This window comes from Epinephelus fuscoguttatus, linkage group LG17 (genome assembly GCF_011397635.1).
Source record: "Epinephelus fuscoguttatus linkage group LG17, E.fuscoguttatus.final_Chr_v1".
NCBI lineage: Eukaryota > Metazoa > Chordata > Actinopteri > Perciformes > Serranidae > Epinephelus > Epinephelus fuscoguttatus.
Window position 1 is genome coordinate 31686095 of NC_064768.1, and position 17261 is coordinate 31703355.

A 17261-nucleotide genomic window follows, 5' to 3' on the forward strand; every position below is an offset into this window, starting at 1 on the left:
ACCAGGTTGTAAACGTTTTTATTTCTGCACTCAAGTTGGACATTTTCACCGTGGGAGTTTATAAGAATTGACCCACAGTTGGAGCCAGCCTCAAGTGGCCATTAGAGGAACTGCAGTTTTTGGCACATCTCCGCTGGCTTCATATTTTAACAGCTCAAACTTGAAGGATGCCATTAATGTTTACGTCTTGCTTTGTCATGAGCATGAGCCTCTCATCCATGTGTAGATGTACATGCTTTTTGGTGTGTTGGTGCAAATAGTTCCTACATGAAACTGCTCACAGCAAGGTCCGTGGATTATCTTGAGTAACCAGGTCGTAATTTCTGGAAAGAGATGCTGCTGTTGAGTTTTTCAAATGTGTATATATATATATATATATTTTTATTATTATTATTTTTTTAATATATATTTTTTTAATGTTTTTATTTTTCTGTATGGCCGGTATCGCCACCACTTGGCAACTCAAACAAAAACAGTACTACGGGTAATAGGAAAAATTATGCACTTTTAATTTTGGGGTGAACTGTTCCTTTAAATACCTTAAACTTAAGCATTCTCACAAACTGATGTGCATCAGTTTCATATCATATACAACACTATACAAGTCTTCCATCTGTCTGGTTACCACCTGCCTGTTGCTTACCTTTCCTTTTGGTCTAACTCATTATTATCATTTTCCATTCCTTTGTCCAACCGACTGTTACACTGTTTCCTTTCTCTGACGTTACCTCTGTCACTTCTCTGTCTTCCTTCAAAAACACCCCGAGGCAGGTCTGCTCATGCAAAACAAGCCAAGATTGAAACTGCCAGTGTGTGAGAGTATGTGTCAGTATGCGATGCTCCACCCGTCCCTCCCATTCCTGACTCTTCCAGCTGGTCCACACCTCAAAGCCAACCCTCTCAAAAATATCCAGGTGAGACTGTCAGTTAGCATCCACACGAGGCCAGCTGGGGACAGGAAAACTTGTCTATTACACTGCTTCTCTGTGTCTAAGGTAAGAGACTTTGTCTATATGTGTAGGGAGTGTTAAATCAAGAAACTACATGTAATGTAGATACATTTCATTTTCATATCAGATGAATACTAGAAAGGATTCAAGAGGACAAAAGATAGTGTAAGAAAAAGGGACACTAAAAGGGCAAGAACATTGTTCATTCTGTTCCTTTTCCATCACGCAGCGAGGGAAGATCTTGTATGTCAAGGAAAGAGTTCAGCCCCGGTGCGTACAAAAGAGTGAGATTTGTAAAGACAGATAACTGGAAGCAGTGCGAATAAAACTATACACGGATTGCTTGCGCTTTACTCCTGCGGTTGATATGTGTTACCTTGAAAAAAATTGAATAAAGTCAGGTTGAGGGTGAGAAAGGCGAGATGTGCAAATGACAGGGAAAGACAGAAAAGCAGAGCTGGGGAGAAGAAAAGGAGGGGGGAGGAGGGGCTCACAGGAGAACTTGAACCCCACCTTATTAGTCAGGAGCGCTGACTCATACAGACAATGTAGACTTGGTGGATAGAAAAGTATTTGCAACTAGCTCAACCTGTAGAGCAAGTCGCAGTCAAGGATCTACGCTGTGTCAGATGAGGCAGTTAGTACACAGGGAGCTAGATAAAGCTGTAGACATAATGGAGATCTGCACTGAGGATCAAGGGAATTTGAACAAGTGTAAAGGGGTATTTTCTAACTATCCTTGCCCATAATACTGCACCTGTTTGTGTGATGCTGAGAAAGTGTATGGTCACTTAGAATCAAAACTCTTGCACATTGTTTAAGACTCTTATATAAATCCAGGATCCCGCACCGGAGCTGTATTTGCATTGCACTGAGTATGAATATTTTAGAATCAAATGCTTCACATAACCTAAGGATTCTCAGTTGAGAAAGCATGATACTACGTCTCGTCTGTCAAAACAAAGAGAAAGACAAACACACGGCAAAGAGATAGACGAGGCCGGCTGCTGTCGGCAGGGAAGGCGACATTGCAATCTAGAGCAAATAGGAAAACAAATTGTGGTCCGGCTTTGCCATCTCCCCGAGACAAGATATACTGTTGTCTCTGAGGTTGTTTTTATTTTCCCTATCCGGCGTGAATGTCACCTCAAAGTCTGTGAATGTGTGAGTGTGCTTTTTGTATGAAATTGAGGGAGAAATCTCCCTGATAAATGTTCTATATATTAGTGCGAAAGCGACAGATGATTAATACCACTGGTTGTGTTATCCACTTAGAAGGAGAGGTAAAGTGCAGGTAACATCAGCGGTGATTGAAAGCGTCTGGCTTTCAGTAGCCCATGTTGTGATTCTGAAGGCATTCAGCGAGTCTTTTTATGCCGTGTAATTTAATAGTCAGGAATGCTGGATGAGAGAGAAAATAGCAACTAATTTGACAGCTCAATATGTCTACAGTGATGTCGGAAAAGCAGGAGGGAAGTGTTTCTGAATTCAAATACTCTGGATTAGACGAGACAGAATTGAAATGGAACAGTGGACAGCGGGGCTGTTATCCAGCTTGTTCCCTGTCAGGCCGTGAGCATTCATCAGAATGAGATGTAAATGCATAAGAGGAACACTTTTTTTTCTGTTGCTGAAGAGAAATCTTGGACCCTCCTTGTGTTTACACTTACGTAACAAAATCAAATATGGATTTGAAAGATGTTTCCACCCCTCACTCGACAATGACTCTTTTTAAGCACTCATTCTGCACATGCATGCACACACCTACGTGCAAACACTTCATTTACACACCACCAAACCTCGGAGAGACAAATGGGAAGAGGAAACACATCGAGCCAAAGAAATCTGGAAGCACACCCACACACAGAGAAACACAGAAACCCTGCTAACTATGCAGGTCATCCATAACAGCTCCATCTTTAAAGTCTGCACACGATCGCACCATTAAATCCGCATGGTGTTATTTTAACTAAAATCCCCTTTCTGTCTCAGAGCACAGGTCCCGCGGTACCATCAAGGCATGCTTAACAATCACAAATGAAATGCTATCCCCTAACAGTGCTTTGAAGAAGCAAGACTGCAATAGGCACTTGGGATTACACAGATGGCTGTGGCGGCCTGATCAGCCACACTGTTCAAATAGCTGACTAATAGAGTTGAGTGTTGGTTTGTCTTTTCAGCAAAGGGAGGCTCCGATGATGACTCACTCATTAATGTATAAGGAGGCGGTTGTAAAAAAGGCAGCTCTGTGTAAAGACGGATCAGTTATGACCGGGAGTGTGTTTGTGAAAATGATGTGTGGTTGTTTTGTCGCCTCCCAACTGATCATCATTTCAAAATTGCTTTTTTGTTTGTCATTGTTTCTTCAGCTTCTAAGCGCGGGGGAGTGACACAATGGGAAAGTGGTAATATCTTTTTGCAGTATTGTTATAATACAGTATTACTCATATAAATAAAAAAACAATATGAAAGTTGAATTGATCTGAAAATGGAACATTTATTTGATAATTTTATTAAAACACTTTTGTATTTTGTCATTAGTTGTGTATATAATTTGAAATCAACCAGAACTGCCTCTTTCCCAGGTCGTCAAACATTGTCACTTTGTCACAGACACTGGCATCTCATATAGACACACAGTTACCCTACCCATATCTGTATGATGCACAGCTGTAAAAGCATTAGTATGTTGGCATAGATACAACAAACAAGGTGACAATGGTGGAGGCTGTAATAATGTACTTTTTAACGGAAGCAGCATTGCAGACGGTGGTGGTCTGTGAGGCCAGTAATTTCATTGCAACAGGTGGATGTTCTGCCATTTTCTGAATGTCTTTGTGGTGTCCTACATTCGTATCTCGCTTGAACTTCACTACGCTGCCTCCATGATCTCCAGTGGTACTGCTCCGTTTTGTCCGTATACGTGAGCTTTTGGGACACGTGTGCAAATACGGACAAAAAACAGCAGAGGACTGAGGGCTTTGTCCGTATCTGTATGTAGCTAATGTTGAGCATAAATAAGCCATAACACGTGGCTAGGTTCAGAAAAAAGATCATGTTTTGGCTTGAATAAAATTGTTACGTAACATAATATGACATAAGTATGTCTGGTGAATTTCATTAAAACACTGACGGCTTCCTTTGGTGTTGATATGATAAAGCATCAGTATTTGATGCTCTGGGAATGAGAACAGGTTGGATTATCCTGCGTTAGTGATAGCATTGTTGATGAGGCAGCTAAAAATGTCTAAAACATCAAAGAGCCCCTATTTTACATGTCAAGCTCAGTTTACATGCATGTACCATTCAGTCTGTGAAAACACTAACCCTTTTTAGATAGGAGTTGTGCAAATTTGCAGGAAAGCCCAATCAGCCTTCTTTCAGCATTGGCAGTATAAAAACAAAATCAGGGAGTGTGGCAAAATGCTGCTACTTACTTTTGCTTATACAGAATGTGCCTTTTTTGGGGCAATGGGGGGCGTGAGCAAGTAACAAAATGTGTAGCTCAGCGTGTGACATAAACAGTGACGTGGGAGGGAAGCTGCGGCTGGTCAGTCCTTCGGCGATTCTCTCATAAGTCAACCCGTTCTTCACCGTCCCCGTCATCTGACGGTTAATGGCCTCTTTGTTTGCGAGGACAAGGAGGGCGCACAATTCCTTGTCTCCCCAGTTGCTCATCTTTACAGTGTCTGTCAGGTTTGTGTTTCCCTCTTGCTACTAGCTGCTCATTCCTGCTATCAGCTGTTTCCTGTTTATCCACCGCCAGTGGCTTGTACGTGCGGCGTCATCAACAGCTCCTCCCACAAGTCATCAACAGCCCCTCCCATTGCGGAAGGCCGCCTCGGTTTTTTTAAACTAAAAGGGTTCCACCAATATGTCTACCCTACAAGGCGGAAAATTGGGCACCTCGGATCAACTCGCCAATCTAGCTCTGTGTGTCTAAACGCTCGCAGCTTGCCGGCAAAACGGCTCAACATTCGCGGAAAATCTGGCAGTGTAAAAGGGGCTAATATAATATCTCCTGGGGCTGTGGAGGAGCTTTGTCGAATCAGAGGAAGCTACCCTGATGATGTCACAGTGGTGTCATCAAGGTTGTCAGCTTGGATGTGACAACAGCAGATTTAAATCAGAATGTCTGGATTATAAACTGGCAGTGTGGAGTTCGAAAGATGTGGGCCTTTGTCAGGCAGGAAGGGTGTAAAAAAAGACACCATCTGATTGATCCGGAATTTCACACAATTTGAGGGACTAAATTTTAGGATATCTTAGCTGCAGCACCGATTGTGACACGTCTTTGTAAAGCTGTCTCTCTCAAGTCGTCCAACTTAAGGGAGGTTCATTATTAAATCACTTAAACTTTGCTGCACTCCTTACTTCATAAAATGAAATAGATATGAAAAGAAGAATGTGCACTGCTCTTTATCTAATAAATGTAAAGAGAGTTTTTCAATAAGTTCTTGAACCATTATCCCTTCTAATCTGCTTTGTCTTTCTTTCACTTCTTAGGTTCATCTCATCCCACCTGGTCTCCTGAGGAGCTCCTTCATCCCCCTCAGCCTCCTCCGTCCCCTCCTCCACCTCTAAGGCAGCAGTCATGAACTGGTCTGCGTTGGAGGCCCTCCTCAGTGGGGTCAACAAGTACTCCACTGTGTTCGGCCGCGTCTGGCTTTCCATGGTCTTCGTCTTCCGGGTGATGGTGTTCGTGGTGGCAGCCCAGCGAGTGTGGGGCGACGAGAGCAAAGACTTTGTCTGCAACACGGCCCAGCCAGGGTGCAACAACGTGTGCTACGACTACATCTTCCCCATCTCCCACATCCGTCTGTGGGCCCTGCAGCTCATCTTTGTCACCTGCCCGTCGCTAATGGTGGTGGGGCACGTCAAGTATCGTGAGAAGAAGGACATGCAGTACACCGCCTCGCACAAGGGCGCCCATCTGTATGCCAACCCTGGGAAGAAACGTGGGGGTCTGTGGTGGACATACCTGGTAAGAACAGAGGATGTGAAAGTTTATTTCTGGCCTCACTGCAGACGTCACATGCGAAAAGTAGACACAGCTGTGCTTCGGCCTCAACCAGACCAAATTAGTCATTGTTAGAAAATGTCAAAAATAATTGCCATGGACGAGTGGCTATGCACAAAAGGCAGGAGAAGACATTTGTGAAATTATGTTTGATTTGTTTTGTCCTGATCGCAAGAAAAAAAAAAACAGCTCTTACAGCTTATCTTGCACCTCTTGGCCCAATCACAAACAAGTTTCACCATCACTTCAAATGAGACAGAAGCTGTATGAGAATCTTTATCTTATTTATTATAGATCCTGCATTAGGTCAATTATCTTCCTTCAGTTATTATCGCAGACTGGCGACTGAAAAATTTGATAGATCTTGTTTGATGGATGGAGAGGAAAATTGACTTTTGCTTCATTTATTTTAACTTCCCGAAAAATGTTTCTCCCAGTTTAACCCTCATTTATTTTCCAATAGGTGAGTCTGATTTTCAAGGCCGGCTTCGACGCTGGCTTCCTCTACATCCTGTACCACGTCTATGAAGGCTACGACATGCCCCGCCTGTCCAAGTGCTCCCTGGCGCCGTGCCCCAACACGGTGGACTGCTACATATCCCGTCCCACCGAGAAGAAGATCTTCACCCTCTTCATGGTGGTCTCCTCTGGTTTATGCATCCTCATGTGTATCTGCGAGATGATTTACCTCATCTGCAAACGCATCCAGAAACTCATCAAGAGGAAGACCGAGGCGGAGAGGAGGTTGTTCGCAGAGAATCACGAGATGACGCCGTTGGCAGCGCCCAGGTCGGAGTTCAGGTCCCAAACGTCAGTCAGAGTGGATCCTACAGTCTCTATCCAGAATCTCAGTAACATCAAGGAAGAGGAGGGGCCATCTCAGAAAAAATGATGAACAATTGGGCGGCGGCCATGTTGAAAAAAAACTGAGCAAAGTACTGAAGGGGCTATTGCTGGCAAATGCATTCATCAGACTCTGTAGAGAACTGCTGCTCAACACCAAAGAGATATCCATCAAATTCAGGGATTTCTGAGGCAGCGTTTTGTAAATATTATCATGTCTGCAGGAACGCACACCTTATGTATGCAAATTAATCCCTCAAAAGGGAGGATTACAGAGGAAGTAAAAGGGTTTAGAATATTTTTTGGAATTGGTTTGTGTGTGTGTGTGTGTGTGTGTGTGTGTGTGTGTGTGTGTGTGAATGTGTGCCTGTCTGTGTTTGTAATTGTATTTTTTGGACAGAAGTACACAGTATGTTTAAGCTGTTATACCAGGTACTTTGTAAATAGAAGTATAAAATGTTGAAAGACCCCAAGTGATGTAAATACTGTACAGTTCAGAGAGCGAGCCCTCTCCCTGAACACACACACTGCCCTCTAATAGATAAAACAAAACACAACAAACACAGAGCACTTCCTGTCAGGTTGACGCAGTAATTGGAAGAAATCACTTGAGGGTTTTTTACTCTCAGACATGCAAGATGAAGAAAATGCTCTTTATTGTTCAAGAGTTACTCCTGTTGATATTTTGTGAATTGCTTAATGAAGGCATGACGCATGTATGAACATACCATTGAAAAAAAATACACAAATGTATTTATACCCACAAATTTTGATTTTTTTTTTGTAAATGAAGACTCCAGATGATATATTTTATTTTTTGTATTTATTGTTGAGATCTATAAAGTTATTTCACTGTCAAAATATTTCCGAGCAAGTGTCCTTCGTTCTTTTTGAAAAACCTTTTCAGAATTATCATACATGAAACAATTAGCAATCAGAATCAGCCTTATTGTTTCGAAGTATCTGAACACACGTAAGGAATTTGACTTCTGTTTTGAGTGAAGTCGATTAATTTGGGACATTTTTTGGTAGATTACCAAGGATATATTCAGTTGACTACCTCAAGTGTTACTTTAAGTGCATGATATGTATCTTTGCTATATTTCTTTTAAGAAAATAAGTTGCCAAGTAAAATACTTAAAATACTTTGAGGTAAAATGCAAAATCGAATCCAGTTATCAGTTAATATTGTCACGTCAGTTCAAGGAGGACCCAAATGCAGGTACAAGCAGGTAGGTCTAACTAAGAGTCCATGAAAGCAGAGGCAAAACTAAACTGAAAACCAACTGGGAAAATACAATGAACTCAAATCCACCATCCAAACAGAACACCAGGGAGGAAACGGAGCAGGGAATGACACCAGGAACACAAGGGTGAGAACAGGAATGACACATGATGAACCCAGATGAACTGACAAAGAACAAAAGGAAACACACAGGTACTGTATATACACAGAAAACTACTCACAAGAGCGAGACACAGCTGGGGTAGGACAACACGGGCAAGAGGAGGGAAATGGAGATTGGCTTACAACAAGGGTGGAGCAGACAAGACTAACACAGAACAGGTGTGAAAGGAAGACTCTGGGAACAGCTGGACTAATGAGACAGGTGTGACAGAAAACAGCCGGGAAAACACACAATGACAGGAAGTAAAACCAGACACGGCGCATGAGGAGAGAATCTACAAAATAAAACACAATATGAATGAATGAATAATATGAAACAAGGAGCACAGACAGAAAACTCCAAAGCAAAATCCATAGGGTAACAGAATATAAACAAACTTAGGATCATGACAAATATTTAAAGAACTTCAAAATACTTGTATGTGTACATTCATTACATTGATATAAAGCTGATTCTGATTCTGAATTAAAGCTTTAAGTTAAGGGCTCATGTCTGACTGTAAAGATACAAAATGGGAAAGGACAAGATATATTTTGCTACAAAAAGTCAAAATAAAAATAAATGCATTGAAATAAAACAATAATTAAGCATTAATACAGCTCCTATACTAGTGCATTGTGCATTTTATTTATGTTTTATGAATATAGGAATAGTATAGAACTTATAAAACTTGATGAGATTAAAATAAATCCCTTAAGAAGGCCTATTGTGAAGTCAAACCTCCACTATACTCTCAGTTAAGCTGGTATCTATTGCATAACGACACAGTTAGTGACTAACTTACAAGTAAGTATTGGCTTGTCATGAGAGTGACGGACACAGTGATTCACGCCTCTTCGCTCTGACGTCATCGCTTTTCCACTCTGCCGTCCAATCAGGAGCAGGAGACGCGGGTGCGGCTGTGACGGACCCGGAAATGCACCAATAGTTACCCCGAGTCTGACGATGCTGTATCCGCCTTCACGGCTGCTGCCTTGTTGAAGGAAGTAAAGTCTGTCAAACATGAGTTTCCACCACGGCCAGGTATCTATATATGTTCATAAAAATAACATGTTAATGTTGTTAAATAGCTGTACTACCTGTTTTATTGCCTCGACGTAACGTAACTAATGGTTTATGACGTAGAAACACAGGTAACGTTAGCCATTCATTTGTGTGCTAAGGGTAGCAGTTAACAATGTAAACTGTTGCTACATGATAACATCAGTCAGTAGCTTACGATGATTATGTTGAGGTGTGTTTTGCTAACGTTATATGAGTTTAAACCGCGCTAACATCGCTGGTGTTATAGTTTAACACTGTGTGTGTACGTGTTTTTAACTTAACAGGGTAGTCTGTCTTATTTGTTGTTAACTTGTGTCGATGTTTTTGTAGTTTTTTTCTGAGCAAAATGTCCCGTAGTTTGAGTGGCGGAAAAAGTGTTCATATCTTTGCTAGCTAAAGTAACATTATCTCACTGTAAACACATTAGTCCTACGTTTAAAATGTTTACAGGAAAGTACAGAAGTAAGTCAGCAAAACGTGAAAGTAATAGTCTTGAAAATGGCCTCCTCCAGAATCTTATAGTAAACTTATAGTTGGATTATTATGTATTAATTATGCAAGAAGATTTGATAAGTTTAATTGAGCTAATTTTGGCTGCCTTGAATCCAGGCTACATGATCCTGTATAATATTTTAAACTAATTACCTGTAGGGTTGCTGTGGTATGAGATTTTTACGGTACAGTAACTGTCTCTGAAAATATTGTCAATCAATCACTTTTATTTATAAAGCCCAATATCACAAATCACAATTTGCCTCAGAGGGCTTTACAGCATACGACATCCCTCTGTCCTTAGGACCCTCACAGTGGATAAGGAAAACCCTTTAAGGGGGGAAAAAATGGTAGAAACCTCAGGAAGAGCAACTGAGGAGGGATCCCTCTTCCAGGATGGACAGACGTGCAATAGATGTCGTACAGAACAGATCAGCATGATAAATTAACAGTAATCCATATGACACAATGAGACAGAAAGAGAGATGGAGACAGAGACAGGACAGACGGTAATGACAGTAGCTTACAACATTAATGAAAATAATAATATTATAATAATAATTACCGCTATTGTGGTACAATATGTTGTTGGTATATAATAATATATGATAGTATATGTATGTGACAATAATCATATGTGTATAATGACAGTAGAACTATGACTAATGATAACAGCAGCAGCAGCAGCAGGAGGCATCTGGCAGGACCACGGCAGCAGCACAACCACACACGTCACACCAGCCAGGCACCGCTCCGATATAAGTTAACCTGAGAGACAGTGGAGCACAGTATCACAGTATCACAGAATTTTTATTATTATAAGTCAAAATGACCCTTAAAGGAATTAAAAAGGAACGGTTATTTTTGGTTGAACAAACGTTTTATTACTATAATTGAAACTTGAAACCATTTTGTTAACAGAGGTATGTGTAAAATTTCTACGGTTTAAAAAATAACTAAAATAAAGGGGAGACTCTTCATCCAGTTGCACTTTTTTTCAGTATCGTAGATGAGCAAATGTACACGGTATGATAACGATAACTGTCAACTTTTGCATCACAGTATACCTTAAAACGGGCATATGGCTGCGCTGCAACCCTAATTATATGTTTGTAAGTGTTATCTTAACCTGCATGTTAATTATATATGTAGTGAGCTACAAAGAATATTTTCCTCTGAGTTGTAGTGGGGTGCAAAGTATAAGAAAACAAATATAATCAGGTTAAGTTCAAGTATCTCAAAAGTGTATTTAAAGGAATAATTCACCCACAGAAAGACCATTTGTAAATCTATTATTTAGCTTGTGTTACCTTGAATTCTTGAAGAAAACACTGTTTTTCTCACATGCCTCCATGGAAAAAGGAAACATATTGATTTATTATAGATTGGACCATGTTCAACAACGCAAAACTAAATCAACACGTGTTTTCAAACTCTCACACAACCTGTGCAGTATAATCCAAGTCTCATTTATCCAGTCGTATGCTCAGTACTTCCTAAACACATAAATTTTCACGAAACCTGAGTATTGGGGTCTGGCTTTGAAGAGAGTATAGATAAGATTCACTTTCAGTTCAGTTTTAAAGTATAAGGTTTTGCTGACAATTCATGTGTTTTGAAGTACTGTGCATAAGACTGGATAAATGAGACTTGGATGATAAGGAGTGTGTACGCAAATGTTTTGATTTAGTTTTGCTGATGTTAAATAGGGTCCCCAATCAATCATTAAATTAATATTTTCACCATTGGGGGGCATGTGAGAAAAAAAACACTATCCTTACAAATTGAAGGTAATACAGCATGACTAACTGATTTACAAATGGTCATTTTGTAGGTGAGGTATTCCTCTACTTAAAGTGCTTGAGTAAATGTATTTAGTTACCTTGCATCACTAGGCAGGGAGTATTTAGTTCATGTGTTTTTCATCTCACAAAAGAGGTTGTACAAGGATCCATCTAGCCACACACAGCCCGTTTAATATCTAGCACTGATCATACAGTTTCAGTGACCTTGTCTTGTGTATCACTGTAGGGCTATCCAGGAGGAGGCAACCCCCGACCAGGTGCTCCATACGGGGGAGGCAGTGGTCCATATGGGCCATATGGTGCCGCACATCAAACAGGAGCTCCTCATGGTGCTTATGGGGTCCCAGGTCAAGGAGTGCCATATGGGCATGGACCAGGGGGTGCCCCTGCCGGGCATTATGGGGGTTACGGGGGACAACCCCATGGAGGACCTTACGGGCACCATGCCCCTGCAGGTAGATATAGGCCGAGACTGGAGCTTGCTTCTGCTGTACCTCTGCCTGTGGGAGGCATATTCTGAACACGGAGAGACTGCAGATGGGTTCTCATTCCCTTTCTTCATTGCTTCCCTCTCATTTTCTCTCCCCCTCACTCTCTGGTGGGATGACGGATAGAAAATGACTTACGTTCCCAGACAGTCATGTAGAGACAGGGTTCAGTTTGTGCCCCTCAGCAGGATTACACGGCTGGAGTGATGACTCCGGTAATACTGAGTGAGGGCTAAACAGAGTACGAGACAGATGGGTAAAGAGTGTGCTGTGTGTGTGTGTATATGTGTGTGTGATTACACTGTTTCCAGTAGCAGCTCAACGTAAGTCAGAACCTGAAATCCCATGTTGCTATCACTCCCCACAGGGACAGACTCCATCAGGGTCTGGCCTCAAGTGTCACCTGTCCCTTTTTCCCCATTCATTTTCCTGACAATCAGCCCTCCCTCCGCTCCTCCCCTCGTCTCACACTGTATTTTCTAACACCCCCTTTCTCTTCCACCATGTATTCAGGTAATGGCCTCTTGTCCTGACACTTTCTCCCTCTCACTGAAATGACTTGTCCTCAACCCTTGACCCTGCAGCTGCAGTTTTTTGTTGCTGTGTTTTTTTAATTTCTATAAGCAAATACCGTAACTGCATATAAAACCGTCTTAGTTATAGGAATTATATTTGCCATGTCAGTGCTACACACAGTTTATGTTATGGTCATTATATATTATGCTTTTTTCCCAATCCAGTGCCTTCTAAACACCAAAGCTAAAAGCCTGAGTCAAGCACAGATGTATTCTTTTTTATGATCAAGTTTCTGCTTGACAGAGTCAGCGCAGTTTCAACTGTCAGACAGCAGGAGCGTGTTTCTTCATCTCTCAATAAATAAGTAATTGTTTTGCATCGGAACGAGGCAGCCGCTTCATTTCCAAGAACCCTCTTCTTTTTCTTGGCTCTTCTTCTATTTCTCTTTTCATATCCATTACCCCTCAAAGCATGAGAGCTTCAGTGAAATAAAAACTGGAAAAAAAAACCTAATGATGGGAAATAATAAAGGGAATAAATCAAACTCGTTGGCTCAGACAGATTGAAGAAGTAGTGATGGAAACAAGAGCATGCTAAGAAAACAATCACAGGCACCTTCAGAGTCAGTCTTCACCATCTTATTACTGCTCTTATTTCCCCTCTCTGCAGGTAACATCCCTCCTGGTATCAACCCAGAGGCATACCAGTGGTTCCACACTGTCGACACGGACCACAGTGGCTTTATCAATCTAAAGGAGCTGAAGCAGGCTCTTTTCAACTCCAACTGGTCCACTTTTAATGACGAGACCTGCCTCATGATGATCAGTAAGTCATGCAGCTGCAGCGAGGTGCTCAACAGTGTTAATAAATCGGTGTTTGAAAGTGTTTCTTCAGGCAAAATGACTCAGTGTTTAACTGTGTAAGATACTGTTAGTGGTCTTAATTGCTACAGCAAAGAGGAGGAAGAGGTTATTTAGGAAAAGCAAACAGGGCAGGGCAGAGAACGCTGGCTCCTTTTATATGTGTGTTGCCCTTTAAATCTCTCAACCTTCTGAATATCTTGTGTCTCTAAAGGGAGACATTTAGGCAGCCTGGAGTCAGGCTAAAAAACGACTGAGTCATGTTCGTCTCGGTACCTGTTAGTCTCTACATTCCAGTTGTGTTTGCAAAGCAGTGACTTGTGTTCCATTGTCACAATGACAAATGTGTGACTCCTATGGGCTACTTTTAAACAACACGAGGATCCATGATGATCGACAACAGGATTGCCGGAAACATGCTGAAAATGCGCTTCACGTTTTTGCCCTGTTTTAAAAGAATGTGGATCTTTAAGCGAAGAAAACTGTCTGAACATGCTGTGCTTTGTGTTTCCTGTTAGACATGTTTGACAAGACACGGTCGGGCCGAATGGACCTGTTTGGCTTCTCAGCACTGTGGGACTTCATGCAGCGGTGGAGAGCACTCTTTCAGCAGTACGACAGGGACCGCTCAGGCACTATCAATGGCACAGAGCTACACCAAGGTATCCCCACCTGTGTGTGTGTGTTAAAGTTGAACAACTAACAATTATATCCCCCACAATCCTACACACTGGACCTTTTAAACCAAAATGAAACCCAAGACTTTCAGCAGAGGAAAAACAAAACTAACTCCGACCTTGTTTCTCTTTCCTCTCCTGTCCCCAGCCCTCGCTCAGATGGGCTACAACCTGAGTCCCCAGTTTTCCGAGACGCTGGTGCAACGCTTCGCCGTGCGAGGCGCACGACCGGGCATTCAGATGGACCGCTTCATCCACGTGTGCACCCAGCTCCAGAGCATGACGCAGGTCTTCAGGGAGAAAGACACGACCATGACGGGCAACATCCGCCTTAACTATGAGGATTTCCTCTCGGGGGCCATCACCAGGCTCATGTGAGCCTCATTCCACTGGCTATTCCCTCAGCACTGTGGATTCACAGTATCATTCCATGTTCAGGTCATATATTACTCAATGCTCTACCATAAGTGCCCCTACCTGTTGATATACATACAGTATATCAGCCAGAACACATTATGCCATGGCTTGTTGCTGTAAATAGATAAAGCCTAACACCATGCACTTGGATAAAGTTCAGCTGCTGTTATAAAGGCAGCTGAAGCCTTTACTTGATGGCTTAGCCTTCACCAGGGGTCAGCAGGTCACAGTCATAATCTTACTATACATGCCTTGACGACACAAAGATTATTGTTTACTAGTACCAGTATTTGATTGAAATTCTGAATAGTTTAACTGAGATAACAGGAGAGCTTCTGTTTACATGTGAGATTTGCTGACAACCTACCCGACAACCCCAATAACCACATATCTGTCAGGTCTGGATCAGTGTAAAGACTTGATCAGGGGAGGCTACAATCACCAGATGACATTTCTCTGCTTCTACAGTACAGTACCTGCATTCGACTGCATGACAGTCATTATCCTGTGAATTTGCTCACATGCAGCATTAAAGGGTTACTTGATTATTTTTCAAACTTTATCCTGTTTTCTCAAGTTTTTGTGTCTAAGGGTGTTTTCACACTTGGTCCTTTTCAGCCCTAAACGACCTCTGACGACTTTTGCACATATGTGAACACTCCAAGAGAACTCAGACCCATAACCATACTCAGAAGGTGGTCATCTGGTGGTTCATCTGAAAGCGAGGGGCTTCATAATCAGACTGCAGTGCCATGTCAAAGTGAAAAAAATAAGCTACGTCAATATATTTCATAATATTTCGAAGAGGACTGAGTGTACATCAGAGCTGAAGTTGACCAGATACAGAACTGAGTCCTCTTTTTTCTGTTGGTCCAGTTTTTGGTGCACTTGAAGAGGATTGAGTTCAGTTTATTTAAAAAGGATTATATATGAAAACACCTTCAGTGACCGATGAAAACAACATTTTTTGAACTTGGTCCAGTCTCCAGTGGTAAAACAGGCTGCAGTTTGACCACTCGGGACATTTGTGCACTGTCAGTTGATGTCCTCTAAAACTAAAAGGCTCAGATTATTAAGTGTCTAACAACATTATGGAAAGGAGATAGACCTGCTTTTCATGAGTAAGATCCTTTTAGTTTAGCTAGACACAGCCCTGAAATAATTGCCAACAACCTCACCAGACTTTATTTCAATAAGCAGTCATTTTGGGGTGTATAGAAGAAGCATGTTTTCACATCTAACTGGGTGAATTTAGGGTTTATTTACCAAACCAGAGTTGGTGACTGTTGGAACTGCAGAAAGATGAACCAAGACAGTTTTTGTGAGTTGTATTTGGTCTTGGTTTACTTTTAAAGAAGTGGGTTTTACAGTGGTAAAATTACTGTTCATTGAAATGGAGTCTGGTGTGTTTGGCGACTGTTTCCTCATGAAACAAAAAGGATCCTACTCTTTAACAAAAAGCTCAGTCTCAGAAGGATCCTTTCTATAATGTTGTCAGACACTTTAAATAATAATCTAAGCCCCTCAGTGGCAAAACTAAGCACTTGCAGTGGATGTGAAATCACGGTGTACAAATGCCCCATTTGGTTATATTGCAGCCTGTTTCGCAGCTGCTGGCTGCAGCCTTCTCACTTAATACTGGACTTCAAAAACTGTTCCCATTAGTTGCTTCGACACAAAAACCTGGGAAAATAGGCTCCAGGTTGAAAAATACCAGGCACCCTTTAAATTATTCCTATGCAATCGCCTTTTAAATGTATGTATATCAGGAAATATTCAGCATTTCCAGAGTGTATTCCCATGCAGTGGTTGCACATTGTTTTGAACATTGCTTTATATTGTATGTGTGTAATCAAGCCAAACAGGGCCACATTTTATAATATCAGAAATACTACACTCTCACATTTAGTGGGGTGTTGCTGGTAAAGCTCTGCCAGTAAGTGATGAGAATAAAAGAAATTTATTTTAGTTTTTGCTAAGGTGTACCTCCGTTAGCCAGTTTTAACCATAAATAAAATATCTGTGGACAAAGGAGAAGAGACCCAACAGCATGACAATGTGTTCCCTGTAGTGAAATGGGATTTGCAGTGACGGTGGGGCCAGTACTTTGAGAGATGATACACTTGTGTTTTGAAATCAGTGAATATGCCAAAATGGTTCTAACTGCCAAAAACAAATAAATGCTTTTTTTTTGTCACATTTTGACTGATTCATATTCTTGTACTTAAATGGAGGAAAATCACGTCATAATTGATGTTTTATCTCAACTAAAGTGCAGTTGTTACTGTAGTTTACTGTATTTTTGTTTAACATCAGTCATGGCAAGTTGAAATCCAAACCCTACTCATGACCCCTTGAACCCAAAATGCCCCAAATCAGTGACTAATCCTTCCCTCGCAGGCCAGATTGGCTGCACAAAAGAGCAAAAGAGCCCCTGTCTTCCCCTTCCACATCTGGCCCTTCTGTCCCTCACCATCTGTGGCTCTGCTTGATCGCAGTCCGTGTCAAGAGTCCTCCTGCTCCTCCTCGTCTCTTTCCAAACCAGAGGCAATCCATCAAATTCTCTGGTGCATCTTTTTTGGTCATATCTCTCATCCATCTGCTCCTTACCCCCTCACCCTCCACCTTGATCTGAGGCTAAACTTAGCCGTCCCAGGTCCTCCACTCTCCCTCCCGTCTGACACATCACCTGAACACGCATGTGCTTTAGTGTCTCGACCGCTGTCTAAACATTGAGTTT

At 41.7% G+C, this 17261-nt stretch overlaps 2 protein-coding genes across 2 annotated transcripts; both read left to right on the forward strand.

Moving 5' to 3' along the window:
* The first annotated feature begins 858 nt into the window (after window positions 1-858).
* On the forward strand, window positions 859-7676 carry gjb9b (gap junction protein beta 9b). The gene is made up of 3 exons (XM_049603197.1): window positions 859-995; window positions 5457-5934; window positions 6434-7676. Exons 2-3 carry the CDS (start codon window positions 5545-5547, stop codon window positions 6860-6862), a joined length of 819 nt encoding a protein of 272 aa, XP_049459154.1. The 5' UTR covers window positions 859-995; window positions 5457-5544; the 3' UTR covers window positions 6863-7676.
* A 1429-nt stretch (window positions 7677-9105) lies between these two features.
* Window positions 9106-16718, forward strand: pef1 (penta-EF-hand domain containing 1). The gene is made up of 5 exons (XM_049602494.1): window positions 9106-9245; window positions 11790-12018; window positions 13237-13392; window positions 13946-14089; window positions 14253-16718. Exons 1-5 carry the CDS (start codon window positions 9225-9227, stop codon window positions 14480-14482), a joined length of 780 nt encoding a protein of 259 aa, XP_049458451.1. The 5' UTR covers window positions 9106-9224; the 3' UTR covers window positions 14483-16718.
* Window positions 16719-17261: the final 543 nt, after the last annotated feature.